Source organism: Typopeltis vanoorti, chromosome 22 (assembly GCF_054136105.1).
Source record: "Typopeltis vanoorti isolate ZY-2024b chromosome 22, IOZ_Tvanoo_1.0, whole genome shotgun sequence".
NCBI lineage: Eukaryota > Metazoa > Arthropoda > Arachnida > Uropygi > Thelyphonidae > Typopeltis > Typopeltis vanoorti.
In genome coordinates this window covers 7,632,857-7,656,806 of record NC_143570.1, presented here as the reverse complement: position 1 = coordinate 7,656,806, position 23,950 = coordinate 7,632,857, and the positions used below count along the sequence as shown (strand labels likewise).

General features: G+C 35.7%; 1 protein-coding gene across 3 annotated transcripts in view; it reads left to right on the top strand.

Annotated features, from left to right (window-relative positions):
- Sbp2 (SECIS-binding protein 2) overlaps positions 1 to 23,950 on the top strand; it is a 320,992-nt gene that overhangs the window by 159,312 nt on the left and 137,730 nt on the right. For all 3 annotated transcript variants that reach the window (XM_090411737.1, XM_090411736.1, XM_090411738.1), the window contains one exon: positions 13,757 to 13,861. In XM_090411737.1, the coding sequence (XP_090267863.1) occupies positions 13,757 to 13,861 (105 nt within the window). The remainder of the gene's footprint in view (positions 1 to 13,756; positions 13,862 to 23,950) is intronic.

Sequence of the window (23,950 nt, the reverse complement as noted above, 5' to 3'; positions counted from 1 at the left end):
CCTATCTCATATTCTTTTTGGCTGCATATCTGCTAGCATCAGCAGATCTAAGTCAATATTTTTGTCCTCTTTTATGTAAGCTCTCTTCAACTTTGTTAACATGAATATGATTTAGCCTTCCTTACCATACTTGTTACCTTTCTTGCTTGTGCTTTATATTGCTCGTGAACGTGCTTATTACCTTTTTGTATATTTTGTATATTGCTACTTTATATTGCTATTCATCCACTTAACCATACTCATTTATTCTCCCGACTCTGTGTATGCACTCTGTTAATGCCTTGTTCAAACCATGCTTGATTGCTTCCCATGCACATTGACATTCATTCCATGTAGTTTCTTATGCCATGGCATTGCTTCAAGTTGCCTCCTAAGTATGTCAAAATCTAGCCTTTTTAGTTTGACATAAACCCTTTCTTGATTGAAATTTCTATATGTTGAGAAACCTCCCAGGACAAGACTTCACAGTCACTTTCCTCGATTGGAGGTAAGGTTGCCACTGTAGTTGTAGATAGATCTTCTGATGCTATTACAAAAGACAACATTCAAACCTCTGGTCCCCTCCATCACATGCTATTTCAGATAAATTATCCCTTAGTAACTGTATAAATTCCATTTCCATTTTGCCACCTTCCAATCTATATCACCATAGTGAAAATCTCCCATGATAATTGCTCGGCCTGCACTCATTGTGTGCTAATGCACTTTCTCAGTTGGCTGAGTAATCATCTAAATCAAAGGTATTCTCAGCACCTTCATTTTCATCCAAAATGTTTTCTTCTGATGGAGAATATCAAAAGTGGTTGAATGTATTGTATAATTAACCTCCCTATCAGCCAAGATGGATGAAATAGTGAGACCAAATTGCACTTTTTATCCATGTTATTCAGTGGGTGTTACAGAATCATATCCAGATCTAGCTGGACATTATAGATGTCATGGCCATTTGGGGGGGTTAAGGCATGAATATACAAAACTGGTGATTTACAACCATAATGTTCACAACCATAACTCAATTCTGAGAATATCATTAGAACAGAAATGGTGAGTGTGCTGATTTCTGACCATTTTACCAGTTGAAATGCTAAATAAAATTATAAATTCAAACCAAATCAAGATAATAAATTTTGCTTTCATTTCCATGCAGAGTAATGTTGAAATAACATTTCCTCTTGTGTTAGCCCATTTATCGAGAGTGTGACTAAATCTCTGACCTCTCTGCAATTTTAATTGGAATTACACGTCATCTCTTTTTTCTTCTTCTCATCAAAATTACGAATTATCCTCATTGAATGACCAGCCTTAGAAAGCTTGTAAGAAGTACAAATAGTAAAAATCAATGAAATCTAATTTTTTGTGTTTATGAACATAAATCAAAATTCTGATTAAGACTTACCAAGTTTTAGATTGACTATCAAGGCAGAGTAAAATTTAAGAGTTGCTGAGTCTTAAGTAAAAAGCTTGGCAACTCAGACCTGAAAAATCTTGTTTACTGATATGTCATTCACTGAATAATCATCATTCCCACTGGCAACACATTCCACTTGATCACCACATATCATAAGAAAAACATGGACTTATGCACTTTTTAATCACAATCTTAAATATAATTTGAATATATTCTGAATATTGTATATTCAAAGACTGTAGAATGACTATCATCTAGGTTTATTATTGATGCTCCTGACATAAATAAATAAGCATGGCAGTAGTCCATGATGATTTCTCAATCCCTCTCTCTTGTTACACTGCTGTTTTGTCCATGATGATTTCTCAATCCCTCTCTCTTGTTACACTGCTGTTTTGACCATCAATTTTCACACAAAATGCATCTTATCTTGCCATTTTTGGTCACTTTTTTATTCTTATTCTTATTATAACCATTTCAGCTCTAATCCCCCCCCCCCTCTAGCAATCTAGTTGCACATACCTAGTTGCACATGGTTAAATGAGGATGACATCCTGACAGGAATAGAGATGGAAAGGTATGATGTGTTTCGTGAGGATAGAAGGGGTAAAAAGGGAGGGGGAGTGCTATTGATGATAGAGAAAGAGTTATGTCCATACAAGGTAGAGATGCAAGAGGGAAATGGGGCCAGTGGTTTTGAGGCAGTATGGTGTGAGATAGAGGTGAATAGAATCAAATACTTGGTGGGATGTTGTTATAGACCTGGTAATGTGGATGGTGGTGATAGTGAAATGTATAGTCAAATAAGCCAAGCAAATAAGAAAAGGGTGATCATTATGGGTGATTTTAATTATGGCAATATAGACTGGAATGAAGAGATAGCAACTGGAAGTAAAGAAAATGAGTTTCTTGAGTTTTTGAGGGATAACTACCTCAGACAGTATGTAACAGAGGGCACAAGAGGATTAAGGGTCTTGGATTTGGTCATCTCATCGGAGGATGTAATTATCAATGAGGTATCAAATCATCCACCAATTGGCGAAAGTGACCATGAGGTGATTACTTGGGTGGTTGCCAGCAGTGCAAGGACCCCTGTGAAAAAAGGGTATATGTGGAACTACAAGGGGGGTGATTATGAAGAGCTCAGGAGACAGCTTGCAGGTGTAGCATGGAATGAGGAGTTAGCTGGAAAAGAGATCAATGCAGCTTGGGGGATTTTCAAAAAATATTTAGTGGATGCAATGTCTAAATGTATACCACGGGTGAGAAGGTTAAATAAGTTAGGTGTGAGATGGATGAATAAAGAGATTAAGCATGCAATACAGAGAAAAAGGGCATTGTGGAGGCAGCATAAGAGAAGTGGAAGTAACCAATTTCATGAGTTCTACAAAGACCAGGCAAGGAGAGTGACTTGGTTGGTGAGAGTAGCTAAAGAGAGGTATGAACAGCAGTTAGCTAATGAAGCTAAAAAGAATCCTAGGGAGTTCTTTCGATATGTAGCCAGCAAAAGAAAGAATGATTATGGAAGGATGACATTGATTGGAGGAAATGGTATAAAGACAGCTGTTGCAGAATGTGTGGTGGAGATACTTAATGAGCAGTTCATGAAGATCTTTCAATCTTGTGAATGTGACTTCATGGAGAGATTAAGAGCAGTTGATGATGGGGAGGAGAGACTGACTGTAAGTGAGCAAGAGGTGTTTGGGGAGTTGAGTAAACTAGATGTAAATAAGGCTGTGGGACTTGATAATATATCACCGCGTATTCTGAAGGAATGTGCCAGAGAGTTGACACCTGCCTTGACATATTTTTTTAATACGAGTCTTGCACTTGGTCAAGTCCCTAAAGAGTGGAAGGAGGGCAAGATTGTGCCACTTCATAAAGGAGGTGATCGAACTCAAGCATCAAACTATAGGCCTATCTGTGTTGTGGTTAAGTTGTTGGAGAAGCTTGTGAGAACTAGGATCCAGAGTTGGGTTGACAACAATGGTATAATCTTTGATGGACAGCATGGATTTGCTAAAGGGAGGTCGTGTTTTAGTAATCTACTTACTTATTACAATAAAGTGACTGCTTCCTTGGATAGAGGAGAAGGATACACAGTAATATACTTGGATTTTGCAAAAGCTTTTGATAGAGTACCTCATGATAAGTTGACAGTCAAACTAGAGCAGATGGGGTTGGATATTAGATTAGTGCATTGGATTGGAGACTGGCTATCTGATAGGTATCAACAAGTTGTGTATGGAGGTGCAATATCCAGGAAAAGGAAAGTCACTAGTGGAGTGCCTCAGGGATCTGTTTTAGGGCCATTACTATTTAACTTGTATATTAATGATATTGGTGAAGATTTGGATGGAGATATTCAGTTGTTTGCAGATGATGCAAAGTTGGGACGAACCATAAAGAGTAGTGAAGATGTTGTGGCCTTGCAAGAAGACTTGAATAAATTGAGTGATTGGGCAAGCAAATGGGGATGTGAGTTCAATGTTGCAAAATGTAAGGTTTTAAAATTTGGAAAACAAAGATGGGATGCAGAATTTATGCTTGGTGAGAATATATTGTTGGAAGTAGAGGAAATAAGAGATCTGGGAGTGATAGTGGATAAGGATCTAAAATTTAGGGGACACATCGCCAAAATTGTGAAGACAACACAAAGACTTCTGGGAATGATGAGGAGGACACTGACATGTAGAAGTAGGGAGATTCTTGTTCCATTGTATAAGGCTTTGATTAGGCCACACATGGACTATTGTGCCTAGATTTGGTCACCTGGTTTTCAGAAGGATGAAGAGATGTTGGAAAGGGTCCAAAGGCGACTGACTAAGGTAGTTTCTGACCTCTGGAATGTTGAGTATGAGGAAAGATTGAAAAGATGTAATTTGCAGAGTCTAGTGGAGAGAAGGAAGAGGGGAGGTATGATAGAGGCCTACAAGTTGGTAAGGGGTTGTTATAGGATCAATGGTGGAGAAGTTCTACAGAGAATAGTTGGAGATCAGGGGAGAACCAGAGGTCATACCTGGAAACTGTATAAAGAGGGTGTGAGTAGGGGAGTGAGAGGCAGGTTTTTTTCGTTCAGAGTTGTGAATGATTGGAATGCCTTGCCTGAGAATGTGGTGTCTGCAAGGAGTTTGAATGTCTTTAAGACCCGGTATGATGAGATGTGTGTGAGATAGAAGGACCTCCTAGATGAGTCTTTGACTCCATGAGGTCTTGTTTAATAATAATAATAATAATATACCTGCAATTTTTCACATCCACTTTCAGAAAAGCATGAATCATGATGTAATGAGAATGTGCAGTGGCAGATTGTCTATCTTAATAGTTCTAGTTTCCATTTTCTAGTGAAAATGAAAAGGATCAAATTGATAGAAACAGCTCTAGTTTCCATTAGTCTGAGCCTTTTCACCTCCACACTCTCAGACACAGTGCAACTGTCTTGGCAAGCATCTTACACAAAATCCATCTAAGTGCAATGCATTCTGTAGGTATAGATACTTATGCCTGTAGAAATCACTACATACGTTCACCTTCTTCATTTTTAAAATTTTTTAATATATGAACTCCTACACACAAGCAGTTCGAAAACCTATAATACAACACAGTGGCGCACTCAGGATTTAATCTTGGAGGGGGCTGAGTACTTAAGATTTAATGTTGAGGGGGGTGAGTTGAGTAGACGATTTGAGAATACACACTGCGCATTGCATACGACCTATGACTGAGCATCTGCAGTGATCGCCAATACATGATACCCATGATCTCTGGCCCGGCTCGGGCAAACAAAGTATCGCCAGAGCACTACTTCATTTGCCTTACGTTCGCAATGGCCGTGATTCCCAAGGACCAAAGGGTATTCCCACCTTATGTGACCGCTAATTCATAAGTAGTATAGAAATAGAAGACACGACACAACATAAATAAAAAATTAAAAAAAAAGAATTTTAATTAGGAAAAGATTTTTGGAAAATTTTCTAGTCTTTTTTCCCTTTTTCTTTTGGGGGGCCAGGGTCCCTTGGACTCCTCCCTGGGTGCATGAATGATACAACAGTTCAATATATAAGCAAGTGTTAAAGAGAAAGACAGAACCTGTTGGCATGTTTCTTGAAGAGATGGTGGCTCTAGTTCTTGGAATGAAATGAAAACAGCACAAGGAAAGCTGTTTTTATTTCATGTTTTCATCTGTTTCTATTCTGTTCTATATTTTTTGCTCTACTTCTCCTGATTCATTTTTAATAGATTATTTTTCAGACCTTTATAACTGTGATCCAGTGCTTTGTTTCCATTTGTCATGACAAAAAAAAGTGAATCATATGAAACTCCCTTGTGATTTATTCTCCTAACTTAGGATGTAATCAGATATAGTTTCTTTCTGAACTCTTTTGACTACTTCTATTGCACTGCTAATTGCTCTACCATGCAGTCAATCTCTCTAGGCAGTGCTTCAAGCTGCACTGCCTCCTATGTTTACTATAATCACCTGTGTTATAGTTCTACATATACCCATTCTTAATTAAAGTTCTTGCAAGGTTTTTCATCTCCCAAGTCAAACTGTATGGTCACTCTCTCACTAATCTGAACCATCATTCACCTCATTTATAGACAGATCTTCAGACACTTAACTAGATATTCTTGTGCCTCAAGAATATCTATTCCTGCTGTCATTCCTTTAGGGGGAGGACCTTTAGATTCTCTTTCCTTTGTCTTGCATGCTTTCTTTCCCCCCCCCCTCCATTCTATATTTCCATAATTGTAGTAATTGATGAAAATGGTTGTGTGCATAATGTTTGTCTGTGCAGCTCCCATACCTCTTCAGATACCCCAGAGTCTGTAGCAGCATCCAACTATGCCAAATATTCTCAAACTTATACTACTATTGGAGATTTTTACTCTTGTTGATTTAATTCCTCATCAGTCATTATCCTTATCTTATGAATGCTAGTCATTTGTATCCTCTTTGCATATACCAGGGTTAAGAAGTTCTATCCTTTATTTCTAATCCTTGCATTAGTGAACATGCATGATAGGCAAAAATAAATCATCAGCCTGGTTGTTCGATTTTTTAGCATATCTACTCTCCAGCCAAAAGGCTCTGGGTTTGAATCCTACCATGGGCATGGATGGTTGTGATTGTCTGTGAAAATACTAGTGGTGGTGGTAGGTGGCATTGGTGTAGATGATGAAGGTAGTTGCGGTTAATGGAGTGGTGGAGGCAGAGAGTTGTTGAGTAAGTGCCCTCCCTCAATGAGTCTTTGGACTCCCTGGAGGTGTTACATAATAATGATAATAATAATAATAAAGCCAATGGATATTCAAGTAACGCTTAAACCTGACCACTTCAAATACTGAGTTGAGTCCTCTTTCACTTTAAATTCCTACTCCATCACAATCATCACTTATTTGGTCTGACAACCCCTCCCCCCCACACACACCCTCTCTAGAACAGAGACTACACAAAATTTATCACTGTTTCATATATCCGGGGCACATCTGAAAATATATAGACACTTTTTTTATATATATAGACCATATATAAAAAAAGTGGCATTTCTTATCCAGTCTGCCAAAGACAGCAACATTCCCTTGATCTGCCAGGAGTTTACCAAGTTCCTTGCAGTTGCAAACTGCCCTACTATGGAAAAACAGGCAGGAGAGCTAATATCAGAATTTCTGAACACATGCTCTAAATCCAGTTACACTGTTACATCCACTCCGGACTTGCTGACTATGCTTTGGAGACCTGCCACAAGATATGCTGGAAGAAGGTATTCTTTTGTACCACAGTAAATGCAAATGTGAGAGGCTATTCCTGGAATCTGCCTCAGCCCTCAGAAACTTTCCAAACATCAACAAATTTGGGTGCATGAAACTTCTTCAAATTTTGAAAGCACTCATCCTCAGATCTTCAGCCCTGTTTGTCAAGACTACCTAATTTAGCTCACTAGGAGGGCACCATTTAGGACTCTGGGCCCAACTTTGGTTGTTTTTCTTCAACCTTATTTACCCAGTGTTAGTGCCTGTGTACATGTATTATTTCCTGTGTTCCCCGATGATGGCAATTTGACTTTGCCAGAATATCAGAAATATTCAATAAAGTTATTGTGATTAATATTCATTATACACTGTAATTTCCTTAAAAATAATAGTTATTGAGTAATCAATGTTTAAACCTTTCTACCAGAATCACTTGAGCACAACTGGTGGGATACTATCAGGACCAGAAGCCTAAAGAAATACAGCCTTACAATTACTTATAGACCATATAAAAAATTGGCATCCCTTATTTGCTGTACCAAAGACCAGCAGCATTCCCTTGACCTGCCAGGAGTTTACCAAGTTCCTGTCCTTATGGCCAAACAGGCAGGACAGCCAACATCAGAATGTCTGAACATGTAAACTACATCCAGTTACACCATTACAGCCCCTCTACTCCACTACAGCAAATACAAATATGAGAGACTATTCCTGGAAGCTCTCTTAACCTTACGAAACTTTCCAAACCTCAGCAACCAATTCTAAAAAAAAAAAAAGATAAGCATCTGCAATCAGGCTATTGACCTGTTGCTCTCCTCTCAGTGTCTGAAGTAATGGAGAAGATCAGTGGTCATTAACTTCTTGAACAACTGAAAAACTGTCATCTAATCAGCAACCACTAGTATGAATTCCTCCAATTCAAGATCCCAAGCAGATCTCCTCACATATATTGCCCACCTCTGAACTCTAGCCACATGGAAGGGGTTGGAGAAATCTTTGCGGTTTCATTCAACATTTCCAAGTTATTGGATAAAGTTTAACATCAAGGGTTTCTCATAAAATTGCCATCTTATTGTCTGCCTTCTGCCCTTTGTAATCAGAGAGAAAATTAGCAATTTTCTCTCTGATAAGAATAAAGGATAAAAATAAAAATTCTTATGTTGTTTCAGAAAAGAGCATTTTGGCTAATTGATGTTCTGCCACTTCAACCACTTCTCAGATGGTCAGTCTTTTGCATTGTCTTTTCTACTGATATTTTCATGGTCACTATTCAGCAGTGCTAAACTCTTGCCATTTCTGCAAAACCAGCGGTAACACCAACAACAGCTCTCTTGTGTTATCCTTTTAGAGTTGGATTTCTGACTCGGCAAACTGAACCTGTGGAACATCTTTCTCTATTACTATTCCCCCAAAGACTGCTACCACCAGAAAAATAATATTAACTGATTGCTTTCTCTTCTTTTGATTCTCCTACCAGCATATGGCATTGATTTGCTATAGGCTTTGCATCCTCATGTCTGTGAGAGTAACATGAATTACAAACAAACAAAAAAAAAAAAAAACCTTTTCATCGACATATTACACACTTTTTTTTTCCCCTACACAATCTGTACGTTGAATCATTTGCAGTCACTATTGTCTGTTTCAGCTCATCATGTCATATTCATACCATAGCAGTGGACATAATTTTGAATCATTTACTCCACTAAACTATTTTATATCCTCTCATACCATACTTATCTCCTTTCAAGTCATTTATTTCAGTCAACACAGTTATATCTTTCACTTGTTCTACTTGCTTGCATATGGCCATTCTCATGTCATAGATCATGGATTTTTGTCAAATCCATGATCTATGACTCTCTATGATCTATTCACTCCGCCTGTGAAAAACACTTTTTTTTTTTTTGCTTGTTCATCCAGTAGCTCCAGTCATCAAATTATTTTATTTTTTTATGTTTTTTCTGCTTTTTCTTATTTTTTTTTTATTTTTTCATCTCCTTTCTTACATTTTATTTCCTGCTGCGTTTTATCCATATCACTTAAGAGGTTACAGAACCTATAGCAAATTGATGCTTTGTGTGGGCAGAGGTTAAGAAAGAAGTAATCTGATTTTTTTTTTATTATTATTTTTTTTTTATCATGATGAGTTCATTGCTGGAAATTTAATTGTGGGGAAAATTAATCTCATGAAAATTCATTTCGGATATATGTGAAAAAAAATTTTTTTTTAAATAAAAAATAAAGAAAACAATTTGTAACAGATGGAGGCTGTATTCATTTTAAGATTCGGATTTTATGAATTTATAAAATAATTGTTTGACAAAAATAATTATCTTGAATCAAGTTCTGTGAGAATAAAATGTATTGGCGACTAAGATAATTAGCAAAAAAAAAATGATAGTGACATTGTTCTCCAGAGTTGATTCGTATTTCTTCACTTCAGATTGTAAGGATCTCTTATTTGCACTGGCATTAAAAACTAATTATATGATAAAACAAGTAGCAAAAATAAATGTAACATGTAGGTAATATAATTTAGATTCCAGTTACCGAGCAAACAGCAAGCAGCTGTGTTTCTGGCAAGTAACTAAACATAACTATGTACGCAAGGTAATCTGGTTAAGTGTTCTTGTCAGTGTGAAGGATAATCACACCTTCTAATGGATATGACAGTCAAATGCACTTGATATCTGTATTTTTTCAACAGGTGGTCGGACTCGTATCCAGGATTTGCAAGAGACCAAGAATCATGAATACCATTTGTGCAAGAGATGAATTTGAATTTAGCAGTCTCATAATCAGACTTGGATTTCTTAAGTTGTTTTGCAGTTAACTATTGAAATTCAGTTTTATTTTCAGCCTATACTGAGGTGTAGGCTGAGAATGAAGCTGATTTTTTTGTCTCAAGCTGCTTATGATGTACTGTTTTTTCTGCCTTGAGCAACCCTATCACATTTCGAATACTGTGGCTTGGATGCTGGGGGGGGGTGGAGATGTTAAATGGAGTTTGAAATGAAGGCCCTCATTCTATAATGATGATTTGTGTAACATGATCACAAAATGATATCTAAATATGTAGAGTGGAAATGTTAGTCAGACCATCAAGAGGAGTAGAAGAAATCCTAAAAGTCTTGACCATTTGGCATTGTTTTAATGCCAAAGGACATGAGTTCGAGAGAAGGACATTCCACTAGAATGAAACTTTCATGAGATTATGGTCTGAGTTACTAAGCACTTTTTCACTCTCTTCCCTTTGAAATAAAATGAGCAGTGCTGCTACAATGGAGCCTGAATAAATTTATGTAAAATAAGAGAGAAATTAGTCACAAAAATTAAGCTAATAGAATTCGGGACCATGTTCAACCAATTTTAATTTATAGATCTGAGAGTTGGGTTAGAAATAAAACAGTTGATTAAAGACTTCAGACCACATTTGTGAGTTGTAAGGAAAATTAAAGGAGTAAACAGATGGCACTGAATGTCATCACCTTATTAAAAAAAAAAAAAAAAAGAAGAAGAAAAGATAACATCAGGAAAAAATTGGCATTGTTAGAATTCAGGAACAGAATGCAGATCTAATAGCCATTCTTTTTTTTTCCAGCCATTCTTACATAATAGCCATTCTTACATCTAACATCTGCAAAAGCAGATGTTAGATGTAAGAATGGCTGGAAAAAGAGGAAGATCAAGATCTTAATCTATGCAGTTAGCAGTGCATTAGAAGAATGAAATGTAAAACCTAAGTATTGGAGACATGAAAAGCATGCTAATTTGGAAGAAAATTGTTCTAGGAAGCTAGTAATTATGAAAACTTAATTGTGTTGACTATTATATCTTGTACAGTAACTGTGTTGACTATCATAGTATCCTTTTGAGGGAACATATCAAGAAGTGCTGATGATGGTATATAGATATGGTGGTCAATAAAACATTACATATAGTTTATGTAATGTTTTACTTCAGTAGTATAGGACTATGTAAATATGTTAAATACAAGGTTGTCTATGCAGAAATTGAACAACTTCAAAGCCAGAATGCTTATTGATCATAAGCATTCATATGGCTTATGATCATAGTCATAAGATCATAGTTCACTATGCTTAGGTTTCATGTGAAATGTGAAAACATAACATTCAGGTATATTAGGATATTCACTGTGATGTCTGTTGATTGTTCAGCCTCAGTTCATATGTTTCAGATGTTTATAGTAGTTGTAGAATTGCCCATGTATCTGTCTTTTCTAATAAGATGTGGCTTCTCCTCACTGGTCATGTGATGTCTCTCCTTCTTGTAAAAAATTCTTGCTCCTCTTCTTTTCACTTAAAAGGTAAGGGCTTTTTCAACTAAAGGCGAGTTACCTGGTCTCATATAGAGATGAGAAGGTTTTCTCTCCTGGAAACAATTTTTCATCTGGCCTGGTTGGCCGAGTGGTTAGCGTATCCACTCCCCAGCCAAAAGGCTGCAGGTTTTCAAATCCCTCTGTGGACATGGATATTTGTGAATGTCTGTGAAAATACTAGTGATGGTGGTGGGCGGAAGATGGTGTTAGTGTAGATGATTGTAGTTGCTTTTCGTTGTAGTTGGTTGATAAATTGAGGGATGGAGGCAGAGAACTGTAGAGTAAGTGCCCTCCATTGATGAGTTATTGGACTCCCTGGAGGTGTCATGTAATAATAATAATAAAAACAAGCATACTCCATAACAACATGCAATTTCCAGATAATAATACTCTTGCCTTATAGCCTTAGTTGCTTCAGCTATAAATCCAGAATCAACCAACCAACCAGGTATCCAACCAAATCTTTCTTGATGCCTGGATTCCAAACTGCTGAATGGGTAGAAATGGAACCATTCTTTGACCACTAAAATCATGACTTTATTTTATTTATTTATTTATTTATTTTTCCTATGGTGTATTTCACACAAACATATAGGACATTGTTCACCTGAAAGAGTACATCATCAGCGGTAGCCTTTGTATCTCCCCTAATATATGAAGACAGCCTGTGAAGGGAAATTGAATAGCATTGTGATGTAGTCAGTACTAGGAATGATATGCATATTGAAAGTCTGTTATGTTGAAACCATCACATACATCTGAGGTGGCCAACCTTTTACGTTTCATGTGCCAGTTTTTTCGTTACAAGTTCAGATGCACCATACAACTCTTCTACCCTTAAAAACTCCCTGTAAAACTATATTTACTTGTATTTATTAGAATCTGCTTGTAGATTTTCTAGGCATGATTTTACTTGCTCAAATATGTCTGATCCTTTTGTTTTTCCATGAAGCGATTCAAGACTTATAAGTTCTTCAAAAATGTTAAAATTATCAATTCTTCTTATAAAAATGCTTAACTGGGCTACATCGCATATGTCAGCAGATTCGTCTAAAGCTAAAGAAAAGGAAGCAAAAGCACTACAAGATCTTTCAGTTGCTCAGATCATGTCTTTTATTGTGAAAAAGTATTTTCACAAACAATGCACAACAGTTTTCCTGATCGATTCACTATAAATAAGAACTCATTTCCCCACTGTTTGTTGAATTCATGCTTACTATCATCTTATGTTTTTTCTTTTGTACTGTGATAAGTAACTGAATGTGAAACAAGGCTCAATTTTTGAAAAAGTTCAAAACTGGAAATGTTCACAAAGGACGAACAAAACACAACTCCATAGTACATGAGTATCAATTGTAAACTGACTGACAAAAAAAAAATTTTTTTTAAATCTGTGATGCACAACTGTTGCTAATGCTTGCCATTTCAGGATCAAGCAAGTGAATGTGCAGAAGATGTGCATGAAACAATAAAAATTGCTAAAAATAATTGCTAAGTTTTAGCTTTTTTTCTACAATTCAGTTTTTGGTTAATACTTTTTTTTTTGCATAAATAGGCTTTTTTTATTATTATCATTGGGATTCAATGCACCACTTTTGGTGCATATACCATAGGTTGGCCATCCCTGACATACATCATACCCTATACCTAGATTTAATGTTCTCATACATCATATTGAAACTCCAGCACACTGGCATTCATTTTTATATAAAAATTTTCATTCCTGTATAGACACTCTGTGTTAAATAAGTAGAAGTGCAAGATTAATAAAAGTTGGGGGGGGGCAGTGCCATTTCTGTAAACTATGAAGAGGCACATTTTAAAAAATATGAACACAAGACAGACCAAAGGCTATAGTAACGTGCCAGTTCATCTCATTCATGAGATGAATGGGCTACTTAGCTTGGATGATTAGATTCATTTTCTGGACATAGTTGAATGATGCTTCTTCTTCAACCCATGTCTCTTCTAGGGATGGGCAGAGTTCCCCTAATTAGAGGTCACAGAATTAATGCAAGCTGGCAAACCACGCATATGCTGCATATCTTAAGGGCAAGGATTTATGCCTGTAATATTGTAATTATTACACTTGTGGTATTGAAATTGTTTTGATTAATTACAATAAAATGAAACTGAATATGTAAAAACTGAAAATCTTCATAAAGCATTTCATGTTTTATGATATTTTTCAGTTGCTAACTGAAATGATTAATTACAGTTTTTCAGTTGCTAACTAAAATAATTGATTACAGGTGCCATTTGGTACTCATAACATTTTAGATTCCTCTGCTCCTTTGAGAAAAAGAGGAAAAGAAAGAGAAAATCCTCGAAAGAAGAGACCTACTCTTCTGAAAAAGGTAGGTAGTAAAATGTTGTAATAAAAGTAAGTCTTGAAATTATGAATGCAAAAAAAAAAAATGCTATATTAGTTTTAACAGTGCCTGTGTAGCTCTGTGGGAGTGGTGTTCACAAAGTGCTAGGCTACTGGAAAAAAGACTATTGTAAAGTTTGGTTCTAGTTTGCCGACTAGAGGAACTGTTCTAAGCCTTTTTTCAATTGGTTCCAAGTTTAGTTGATCTCTTGCATATGTAAGTAAGTTCTCCCTCTGGAAACTTAGGTTTTTAAACTGCATCTCAAAAAAAACCACTGCAAAACTCTTACTGTTATAAGCACTGTTACAAGTTTTAGAGTTTAGGGCCATGAAATGATAGCCTAGTGGCAATTGTCTGCCATTTTCTCTCTCTCTCTCTCACACACAGAAAGCTTTGATTCATTTATAGCTTTGGCTCACTGTTAGTGAGCCAAAGCTATAAATAAATGAATATAAATGAATCAAAGCTTTCTGTGTGTGAGTGAAGGCCTGATAGATGGAGACTGACTGCTCATCTGTCTTCAGAAAGTAGAAAGTTTGTTAGGGTTAAGGAAGTTCTGTTAAAGAAGGGTTAAAGAAGTTCTTTTATTCTTTGGAGAATAAAAAGAGTGAGGAAATTTATGCACTCTTACAATTCTTAAGTGATGTTTATTTTATCAGTAAAACTTACTAGAGAAATTATTTTAAATATGAAAAATAAAAAATAAAATAAGAGCCTGTGTAGCTCAGTGGATGTGGCGTTTGCCAACCACGGCGCTTGGCCGCACGAAGGAAGTCTTAGTTTCGAGTCTAGTCGGCGACTAGAGGAAATTTTTCTAAGCCTTTTTTCGACCGGTTCCCGAGTTAGTCGATCTCTGGCACGGGCAAGCAGGTTTTTCCTCCCGGAAACTCGGGTTTTTCGTCCTGTAAATTCAAGAAAATCGACCGTAGAACCCACATTATTTCAGACATTAAATATATTGTGTTAGGGTTAGCGACCACGAGATGGCGGCACATTTGAGCCGTCTCTCTTCACTGCGTACTGCTTAATTAGTGATAGCTTTGGGCCATCTGTCTCTGATTGGGTACCAGTGGAGATTGAACTGCCCACTCAGTCTCCAAAAGTTAGATAGGGCTAAATGGCCTCGCCTACTCCCCGTATACGGGAATAAAAAGGCGTTAGCTGATTTTTTTTTTTTTTTTTTTTTTATGAAAAATAAAATAAATATTTTAATTTTAAAGACAAGCCATATTAACTCAAGAAACTTTTACAAGCTTGTCCAGAGCAGCCTTTTATAAATATCGATACTCATAGTGGGATTTGAATCCACAAACTGTTACTTGGAGAGCAAATATGCTATCCACTCAGCCAACCAGGCCAGAAGTTAATATTTAATGAAATAATTTAATTCTGACTTATATGAATTGTGTACAAAGAATTATATGACAGTATGACTTGGTAGTGAAGATTATGCCATTCATCATGCCATAGTTCTAGATATATATGATTTATACTTATGTGATACATGATTTTAAAAAGAAAAAATATTAATATTTAAATAAAACATTAAATGATGTTGTAATTTTTATTATGATCCCAAATATAAAATGTTTTTCAATAGTACCCTTGATTTAACTATCAGACCTCCCCTCCAGTTAGTGAAAAAGTTGACTGTTAATGACCTTCCTCAGTATTTAAAAAAAAGACTGAAGCAAGGGACAATGGTCAGCAATCTGATAACAGCCTTATCTCCCTTTTTTTAATGGATTTGAATATAGGCTTGCTTGTATGTACTGTGGCAGATAATTGGTGAACATAAAAGAGTATAGTGATGATGTAGAGCAGGTATTAGTTCTGCAGCATAGCTTTTGAGTACAATTAATACAGTTTTCCAGAAAGGCATAAGATGCCTTTCTGGCAAATGATCACAAGAGGTATATGTTGCATGTGTTTCTGGTATAGTAGGAAGTACTTGGCTTTGGTTGTTTATGCAAGAGTTGGAGCAGAAGAATGATTCCAGGAGGTTAGCATTGGTGTTGTTGAGGCAGTGGCATTTTGGGCATGAAAGAGTTGGAAGCAAATGTAACGTCTTGATAGAGATGTTACATTTGCTAATTTGTAACGTCATTTGAAATCACTGCTAATTTGTACAAGAGATGTGTTTTCTGCATTTGGCTCTTTGAGTCAGATTTGGATTTAGTATAAGTTATTATACATTTGTTTTTGCTTCAGTGTTGGTTGTGAATGAGGTCAGAGTTCTTGTTTAAGCCATCTGTAGCATGCCGAGATTTTCTCTTTGATTGCCATAGAGTACCTTTTGTTAAACCATGGCCTGGATATGATGGTTGATCTGAAATTTTATATAGAGTGAGGAACGAGGATCTTCATTCTGGCAAGGATAGTTTTAGTAACTCTCTTAGAGAGCAGACTTTCAGATCAGGAGAGTGGAATGAGTAGTCTGGCCAAAAAAAAGAAGAGTAGACGTCTCCTGGAGGTCATCCCACTCAATGCTGTTTTAGTGCAAAGGAAGTGAGATTGAGAATGGCTGAGGAAACGGCATTCTGTGAAAGAGGAAACTTGCAAAATGTTATCAAGAGATGGTGATCTCCGATATATTTAAAGGGTGAGAACTGGTTAAAGAAAATAATAAGGGTGGAGGGAAAAATAAGGGCATGAAGAAAACTATCTGGTAATAACAAATACTTTGTTTAGCCAACCTCCTAGAAGACTTTCCACATGGGAAAGCCCCACAGACAGTTTAGGAACCAGATTGACTATATGATGATTAAAAAATAATTCTGGAATAACATCATATAAGCCAAAACATACCTGGGGCTGATATTGGCTCATACCACAACCCTGTAGTCATTAAACTAGCAATAAAATTAAAGAAAACAATGAAACCTATAAACATAGAAAAATTTGATCTTGGCTCCCTTAAAAATCAAGAAATGCAAGATAAATTTTTAAAGGAACTGGCACAATCCACTGCTGTTAATGTTCCTATTTCCACCAAGTATCCTTGCCCTAAAAATGAGATTGAGGATAGATGGCAGAAATTTAAAGAGTGCATAAAAAAGGCATTAAAACAAACAATTCCCAAATTTTAGAAGAAGATGAGTAAACTCTGAATGAATGACAAGATACTGAAAATCATGGAGGAAAGAAAGAAACACAAAAATTGTTCTGAATACAAAAACTTAAACAAGGAGATCAGGAAAGAATGTAGGATTGTAAAAGAACTATGACTCAACAACAAATGCAAGGAAATTGAGGACAAAAAAACAACAACACAAAACCAGAGAACTTCATGAAAAAGTTAGGGAGCTAACCAGCAAATCTTGGAAAAGGGTAGGCTCTAAATTGCATTGAAGATGCCAGTGAAAACATCCTAATGGAGAAAGACAAAATGAAGGATAGATGGGTAGAGTATTCAAAGGAACTCTATAATCATGATAGAATAGATAAACTGTTGCAAGAAAATTTGGAGAGGCCTACTATTCTTACCTGGGAAGTAACAAATGCCATTAGGAAATTGAAACCAGGAAAAGCTCCAAGAACAGATGGAATTATGGCAGAATATCTAAAGGCTTTAGATCACTGACTGATATATGTAACAAAATATATGAAACCGGACACTTGCCAAAAGATTTTAAGCACTCAACATTCCTATCAATACCTAAAAAATCTATGGTAATCAAATGTGAAGAGTACAGAACAATCAGTCTGATTAGTCAGATAGCAAAAGTTATATATCATCCTAGAAAGAAATAAACATAAAATCAAATTGGAAATTAATGAAATGCAATCTGGTTTTTAGGAAAATAAAAGGTACTAGAGAAGAACTCTTCAATGTTAGAACTATTATAGAAAGATATCTGGAAAAGCAGAAAGAAGTCTACTTATGCTTTATTGACTACACAAAAACCTTTGACAATATAGAATGAACAACTAATAGAATGCATCAAAAAATTAGGAGTAGATGTTAAAGATACCAGATTACTGATAAATCTATATTAGGAGCAAAGTGCCTCAATAAAAATATAAGAAGAAACCTCAGAGGAATTCCCAGTAAAGAAAGGTGTTAGACATGGCTGTGTTCTTTCTCCTATATTGTTTAACCACTATACTGAAAATATCTTCCAGCAATTAACAGAATTTAAAGGAGTTAGCATAGGAGGCAGAAATATAAACAACTTAAGTTATGCAGATGATAAGATACTGCTGGCTGAAAAAAAAAAGATCTTCAAAACCTACTAGAAGAGATGCTGAAACTAAGTAAAAAATATGAACTTAATTTCAACTTCAAAAAACCAAAACCATGCTGGTAACAAGAGAAAAAGGGGAAATACCCAATATAAATATTAAGATCAGAGGAAATACTTTAGATCAAGTAGAGAGTTTATATATTTGAGTCAACTAATTACAGCGAATGGAAGTGTGATAAGGAAATATTAGGGATAGAAATTGCTGATCAACCTTCATTAGCATGAAAAACATTCTGACGTCAATGGAAACTCACACAGAAACAAGAATTAGGCTGTCCAAATGCTATGTGTGGTCAGCACTGCTATATGGAGCAGAAATCTGGACAATATTAAAATACTGTGAAGATAGGACTCTGTTGCACCTATCTTGGTCACATTCTAAGGCATGAATCCCTACAAAAACACTTTTAGAAGGAATGATACAAGGAAAAAGAGGAAAACAAAAAACAGATTGGATGGGAAATATTAAGGACCAGACTTTTTTGTCTTATGAATAATGTAAGAGAGAAGTACAAAACTGTACATGGTGGAAGCTTGTGGTAGTTAGCCTTCTGGAAGGAGAGGACACCTGACAAGAAGATAGGTGGAGGGAGAGTTGAAATGGTTGAATAATTGTATTCTGGTTTGTAGATGAACAATTTGCATTAGATCATTGCTTCCAGAAAATATTTCTGCAACTTTTCTTGCTTGCTTAGTTGAATTGGAAAAGTGAAACCATTTGGAGGTGTGGACATTAAATTCGTCAGCTTCACTGTTTGGGTAATTGGATTGCTGATAGTCAAGTTTCAGAGATAAAAAAAAGTTAGAGGAGTTAAGAGTGACTTTCAGAATTTGGATAATAGCAGTAAAGATGGGATGTGAATATTGAGGCATGGAATAGTTGAGCTAAAGAAGGCCAGAAATAGAAGATTCTAATGACACTCTATAGTAGTGTTTCAGCATGTCTGGACAGTTCATCGTGGGACAATTCATTGCGGAGACTATTCCTTGGAGGAAAATTTATCTTGGAGATTATTCATCGCTGTAAATTTAATCGCACAAATATTCATCGTGGATATATGTGAAAAAAAATTTCCCATATAAGAAAAATTTAAAAAAAATGCTTTTTAAAAAATTTGCATATAAAGTTATTCATATTACTTCTTACTACAGGCTCTGTAGATGGAATATTAATTGTTACAGAACTGGGATAGGATGGTGAGGGAGAAAAAGCACCATATTTAAGAATATTTAGGGAGAATAGTTATATTGTGGCAATCTTAAGACGTAGCTTTCAGCCTAGTGATCTAGTAACCAGAAAGGATTATTAAAGATCTCAGATTTATTTCTGACAACAATCAGCAGTTGTAATAATTGAGACTTATTTTTAGGGGTAAAAGAACACAGTAAATGATATTATACATGAAAAGATAACATGAAATATATTAGTGAAAATTAAAATTATTTGAATTGTTTGTTATCCGCTAAAACACGTTAAAACAAGTGTTGTGCACCTAGAAGGCATGAATGTTGTGATGGTTCTCTCTGTTTTTATTTTATTCCTTCAAAATTGTACTATTAGCCACTTTGAAGGACAATTATAATTTTGTTGTTATTAAAACAACTTCAATATTTCTCTTCAAGAGGAACTGGAATCAGTACAATCAGGCATCTCTCTATTAACATTTGTAGTCTTGAAAAGGACTGTTTTGATGATCATGAAAAGGAACACTTTTTATTTCATACTGATTCAAAATATAGGTGGAATAATTAAATTACTTAACGAATTTGGATTTCGTGGTACCTGTCCTGCTTGATTTCGGATTCTTCGAATAGACTTCTTTACAGAGGCATTGCTCGGTATTTGGCCGATGATGGCAGGAGATATTTTTGTGTATGCTTCTGTGATAATTTGATGAGTCCCATCGTTAGTTGTACGGACTTGATCTTTAATCTCATTAAGTAGCTTCGCTGCTTCAGCCTATGGCATGTTACCCGCATGTTGGTTAATTCGTTTGATAATGTTGTCACCAGCATGGCAATGCATTTTGCCAATATCACATAATTTAATGATTTATATTTATCAGAAAATAATATAAATGAGAAAATATAAAAATTTGCTCATTTGTAATAATCACAATTTAATTTCAGTATCGGAATATTAAAAGTTATCTGGCACAATTACTTTTGAAAAATAACAAATTCAAATAAAAAGAAGGTGCACGCATGCTACCTAGCAGTATTTGTGTTTGGAAGGGGGGTGAGCAATCAAAGATGAAATACAATTTTAATTCTATTATGAAAATTTTGGAAATAAAATTTCATTTTGACGTATGCACCTATACATGTTTCAAATGATAAACTGTAGGAAAGTATCACTACTTCAAAATTGCTGCATAATATCAAAATTAGCAGAAAATATGTACATAACAGTTTACTTCAAAATAGCTATTCATTTCAATATGCAATGAGTGGAAAAATTAAACCAGGAAACCAAGAAAGTTGAAGTGCAAAGAACTACAGATTATGTTATAAATATTATACGTTATGTGATATGATTCAAGATTTATGTATAATTATCTATAAGGTAATATCGTAAAAGAGCGAACCTTCGCACAATCTGTGAACTAATTTTCTAAGATTATGAATAAAAAATAAAGAAAACAGTTTGATGGAGGCTGTATTTATTTTAAGATTTGGATTTTTATGAATTTATAAAATAATTGTTTGAACAAAAATAATTATCTTGAATCAGGTTCTGGGTGAATAAAATGTATTGGCAACTAAGATAATTAGTAAAAAAAAAAAACAGTAGTGGCATTGTTCTCCAGAGTGATGCAATCTTAAGTGAAGAAATATGAAAAGATCTCTTATTTGCACTGGCATTAAAAATTATAATTATATGATAAAACAAGTAGCAGAAATAAATGTAACTTGTAGGTAATATAATTTAGATTCCAGATACCAAGCAAACGACCAATTATTGCACCTTCTAATGGATGTAACAGTCAAATGCACTTGATATCCGTTGTTTTTCAACGGGTGGTCTGACTGCATCCAGGATTTGCTAGACATATATATTCCTGGCCGGTTATAAAAACACTACGAATATAATACATGATTTATTTATTTTCAGTTATAATCTAAAAATTATTGAAAAAAAAAAAGAAACAAATAAAAAAAAAACAACTAAACCAATACTATACTGACATCGGAGTTCATGGTATCTCTCAGATACAATTTACTATCAAATATCACTTTCGACTTTATCATTCTCATCATCAGACTTGACTAACATCCGCTGAATCTCTTCAACATCTGATGGATTATCCTGTCTATATATATATTTCTAGCCATTTTCAATGGTAAATAATAATAAAAAAAACTAAACCAGTACTATAATGACATTGGAGTTAGCGGTATCTCTCAAATACAATTTACTATAAAATATCACACCCAAACTGATTTCAATTTTCTAGCGAATAACGCTTTAAGCAAATTTTTCCTGCAATGAATTTTCCTGTCAATGAAATTTCTCCCATGATGAGTTTTCCCTGCAATAAATTTTCCTCTCGATCAATTTTCCCTCAATGAATTGTTCACGCCACGATGAATTGCCTGTGAACCATATTTCAGACTTTTCTGACTGCAATTCACAATAAGAAATACATTTCACATCTCGACTCAATACTGTCTGCCCACAGTTGGGTGAACCATAGCTGGTCAAGTGCCAAGAAGAGTCGATTTCCTTATTCTTTTCACTTTGAAAGGGAGAAAGGAATAAAGGATGTATGAATTCATCACAATATGCAAAATCATGTCCTTTCTTGTCTGATGCTGTATACTAGCTTGATTTTTGTTGTCGCTTTTTTGCATTAATTTTTTTCATATTTATTTGTGTGATGGATCAGTACCGTCAACAAGTTCTGGTATTAAACCTTTCAGTACCGCTGGAAAGAATATTGCATAATATGCAGACATTCTGCAAAAAACAATCATTACAATGCATTCTACTTGTTCCATTTTTTCAGGCTACGAAATGTGCAAGTGAAATTATGGGCATATCATAGCTGACTGTTAGAAGAATTCATATGGAATCAAAAGGTTTAAATCTCCTAAAAACCGCCAGAGAAAGAAAAACCATCGAAAGTGTAGCTTTGAATGATTGCGATGTAGATGTCATAAGAAGAACTATTCACAGATTTTACCAAGGTGTAAAATTATTATTACATCACACCTTCAGGGAGTCCAAAGACTCATCGAGGTAGGGCATCAACTCTACAACTCTTTGTCTCACTACTCCACCAGCCTTCATCATCTAACATCAACGCTATCTACCGCCGACTACCACCACTAATGCTTTCACAGACAATCACAAACATCCATGCCCACGGCAGGATTCGAACCCGCAGCCTTTTGGCTGGAGAGCTGATACGCTGACCACTCGGCCAACCAGGCTGGCAAAATGGATGACTGAAGGGGTGAAGCATGGAATCTGGAAGAAAAAAGGCATTGTAGAGGCGGCACAAGATTAGTGGCAATAATCATCTACATGAGGATTGCAAAGAACAAGCAAGGAAGATGACTTACTCATTAAGGGTAGCAGAAGTGCAGTTAGCAGATAATGCCAAATGAAATCCTAGGGAGTTTTTCGATATGTAGCCAGGATTATGGAAATATGATGTTAGTCAGTGATAATGAGAGAATGATAAACACTAAGGTGGATATACCAGAGGTGTTTAATGAACAGTTAAAGTATTCCATCCTTGTGATCGTAACATAATGCAGAACTTGAGCATAGTGGAAGTGGGGAGGAATTGATGACAGTGAGTGACCAGGAGGTATATAAGGAATTGAGTAAACTTGATGTCGACAAGGTCATGAGATGTGATGGTATATCACCATGTGACTTCAGGAAATGTTCCAGAGAGTTAACAACAGCTTTAACTTACATTTTTAACATCAGTCTTAGATTAATCCATGTTCGAAAGCAGTGGAAAGATAACAAAATTGTTCCTCTTCATAAGAGTAAGGATTTGAATTATAGGACAATCAGCTTGTCTGGAGTTGTATTGAAGGTGTTGGAGAAGCTAGTGATGACAAGGATTGAGAACTGGGTTAACAGCAGTAGAATTCTCCTCAATGAACAGTATGGGTTTATTAAAGGAAGATCGTGTTTTTGCAATCTACTTACTTTTTATAACAAGGTAATGAGTATATTGTACAAGGGGCGGGGATGCATATACAGTAATAGATTTTGCAAAAGCTTTCAATCAATTGCCACATAACAAACTAGAAGTTAATTTGGAACAGATGAGGTTGGATAGTATATTAGTGTGTTGGATTGGAGATTGGCTGTCTGATAGGTATCAACAAGTTGTGTATGGGGAGCAATATCCCAGAAGAGCAAAGTTACTAGTGGCATGCCCCAGGGATTTATTTTGTGGCTATTGTTGTTTAATCTATGTAAATCATGTTGGAAAGGGCTTAAATGGTGCGAACAACTGTACGATATACAGTTGTTTGCAGATGATACAAAGTTGGGGAAAGTTATGAAAAAGAGAGCAGATGTTGTTGCTTTGCAGGAGGACCTAAATAGACTGTCTGAATCGGCAAGTGTGTGTGGGGATGTCAATTTAATGTTCTAAAGTCAGATTTTAAAATTTGAGAAGTAAAAATGGGATGAAGAGCAGGATTGGTGGAGATTTGTTAGAGGACATGGAGGAGATTGAAAGAACTGGGGGTGATGGTGGATAGGGACTAGAAATTTCGTGGATATTTAGCTAAAAGTGGGAGGACAACACAGTGGATTATTGGAATGATGTGGAGAACACTGACTGAAGTAAGG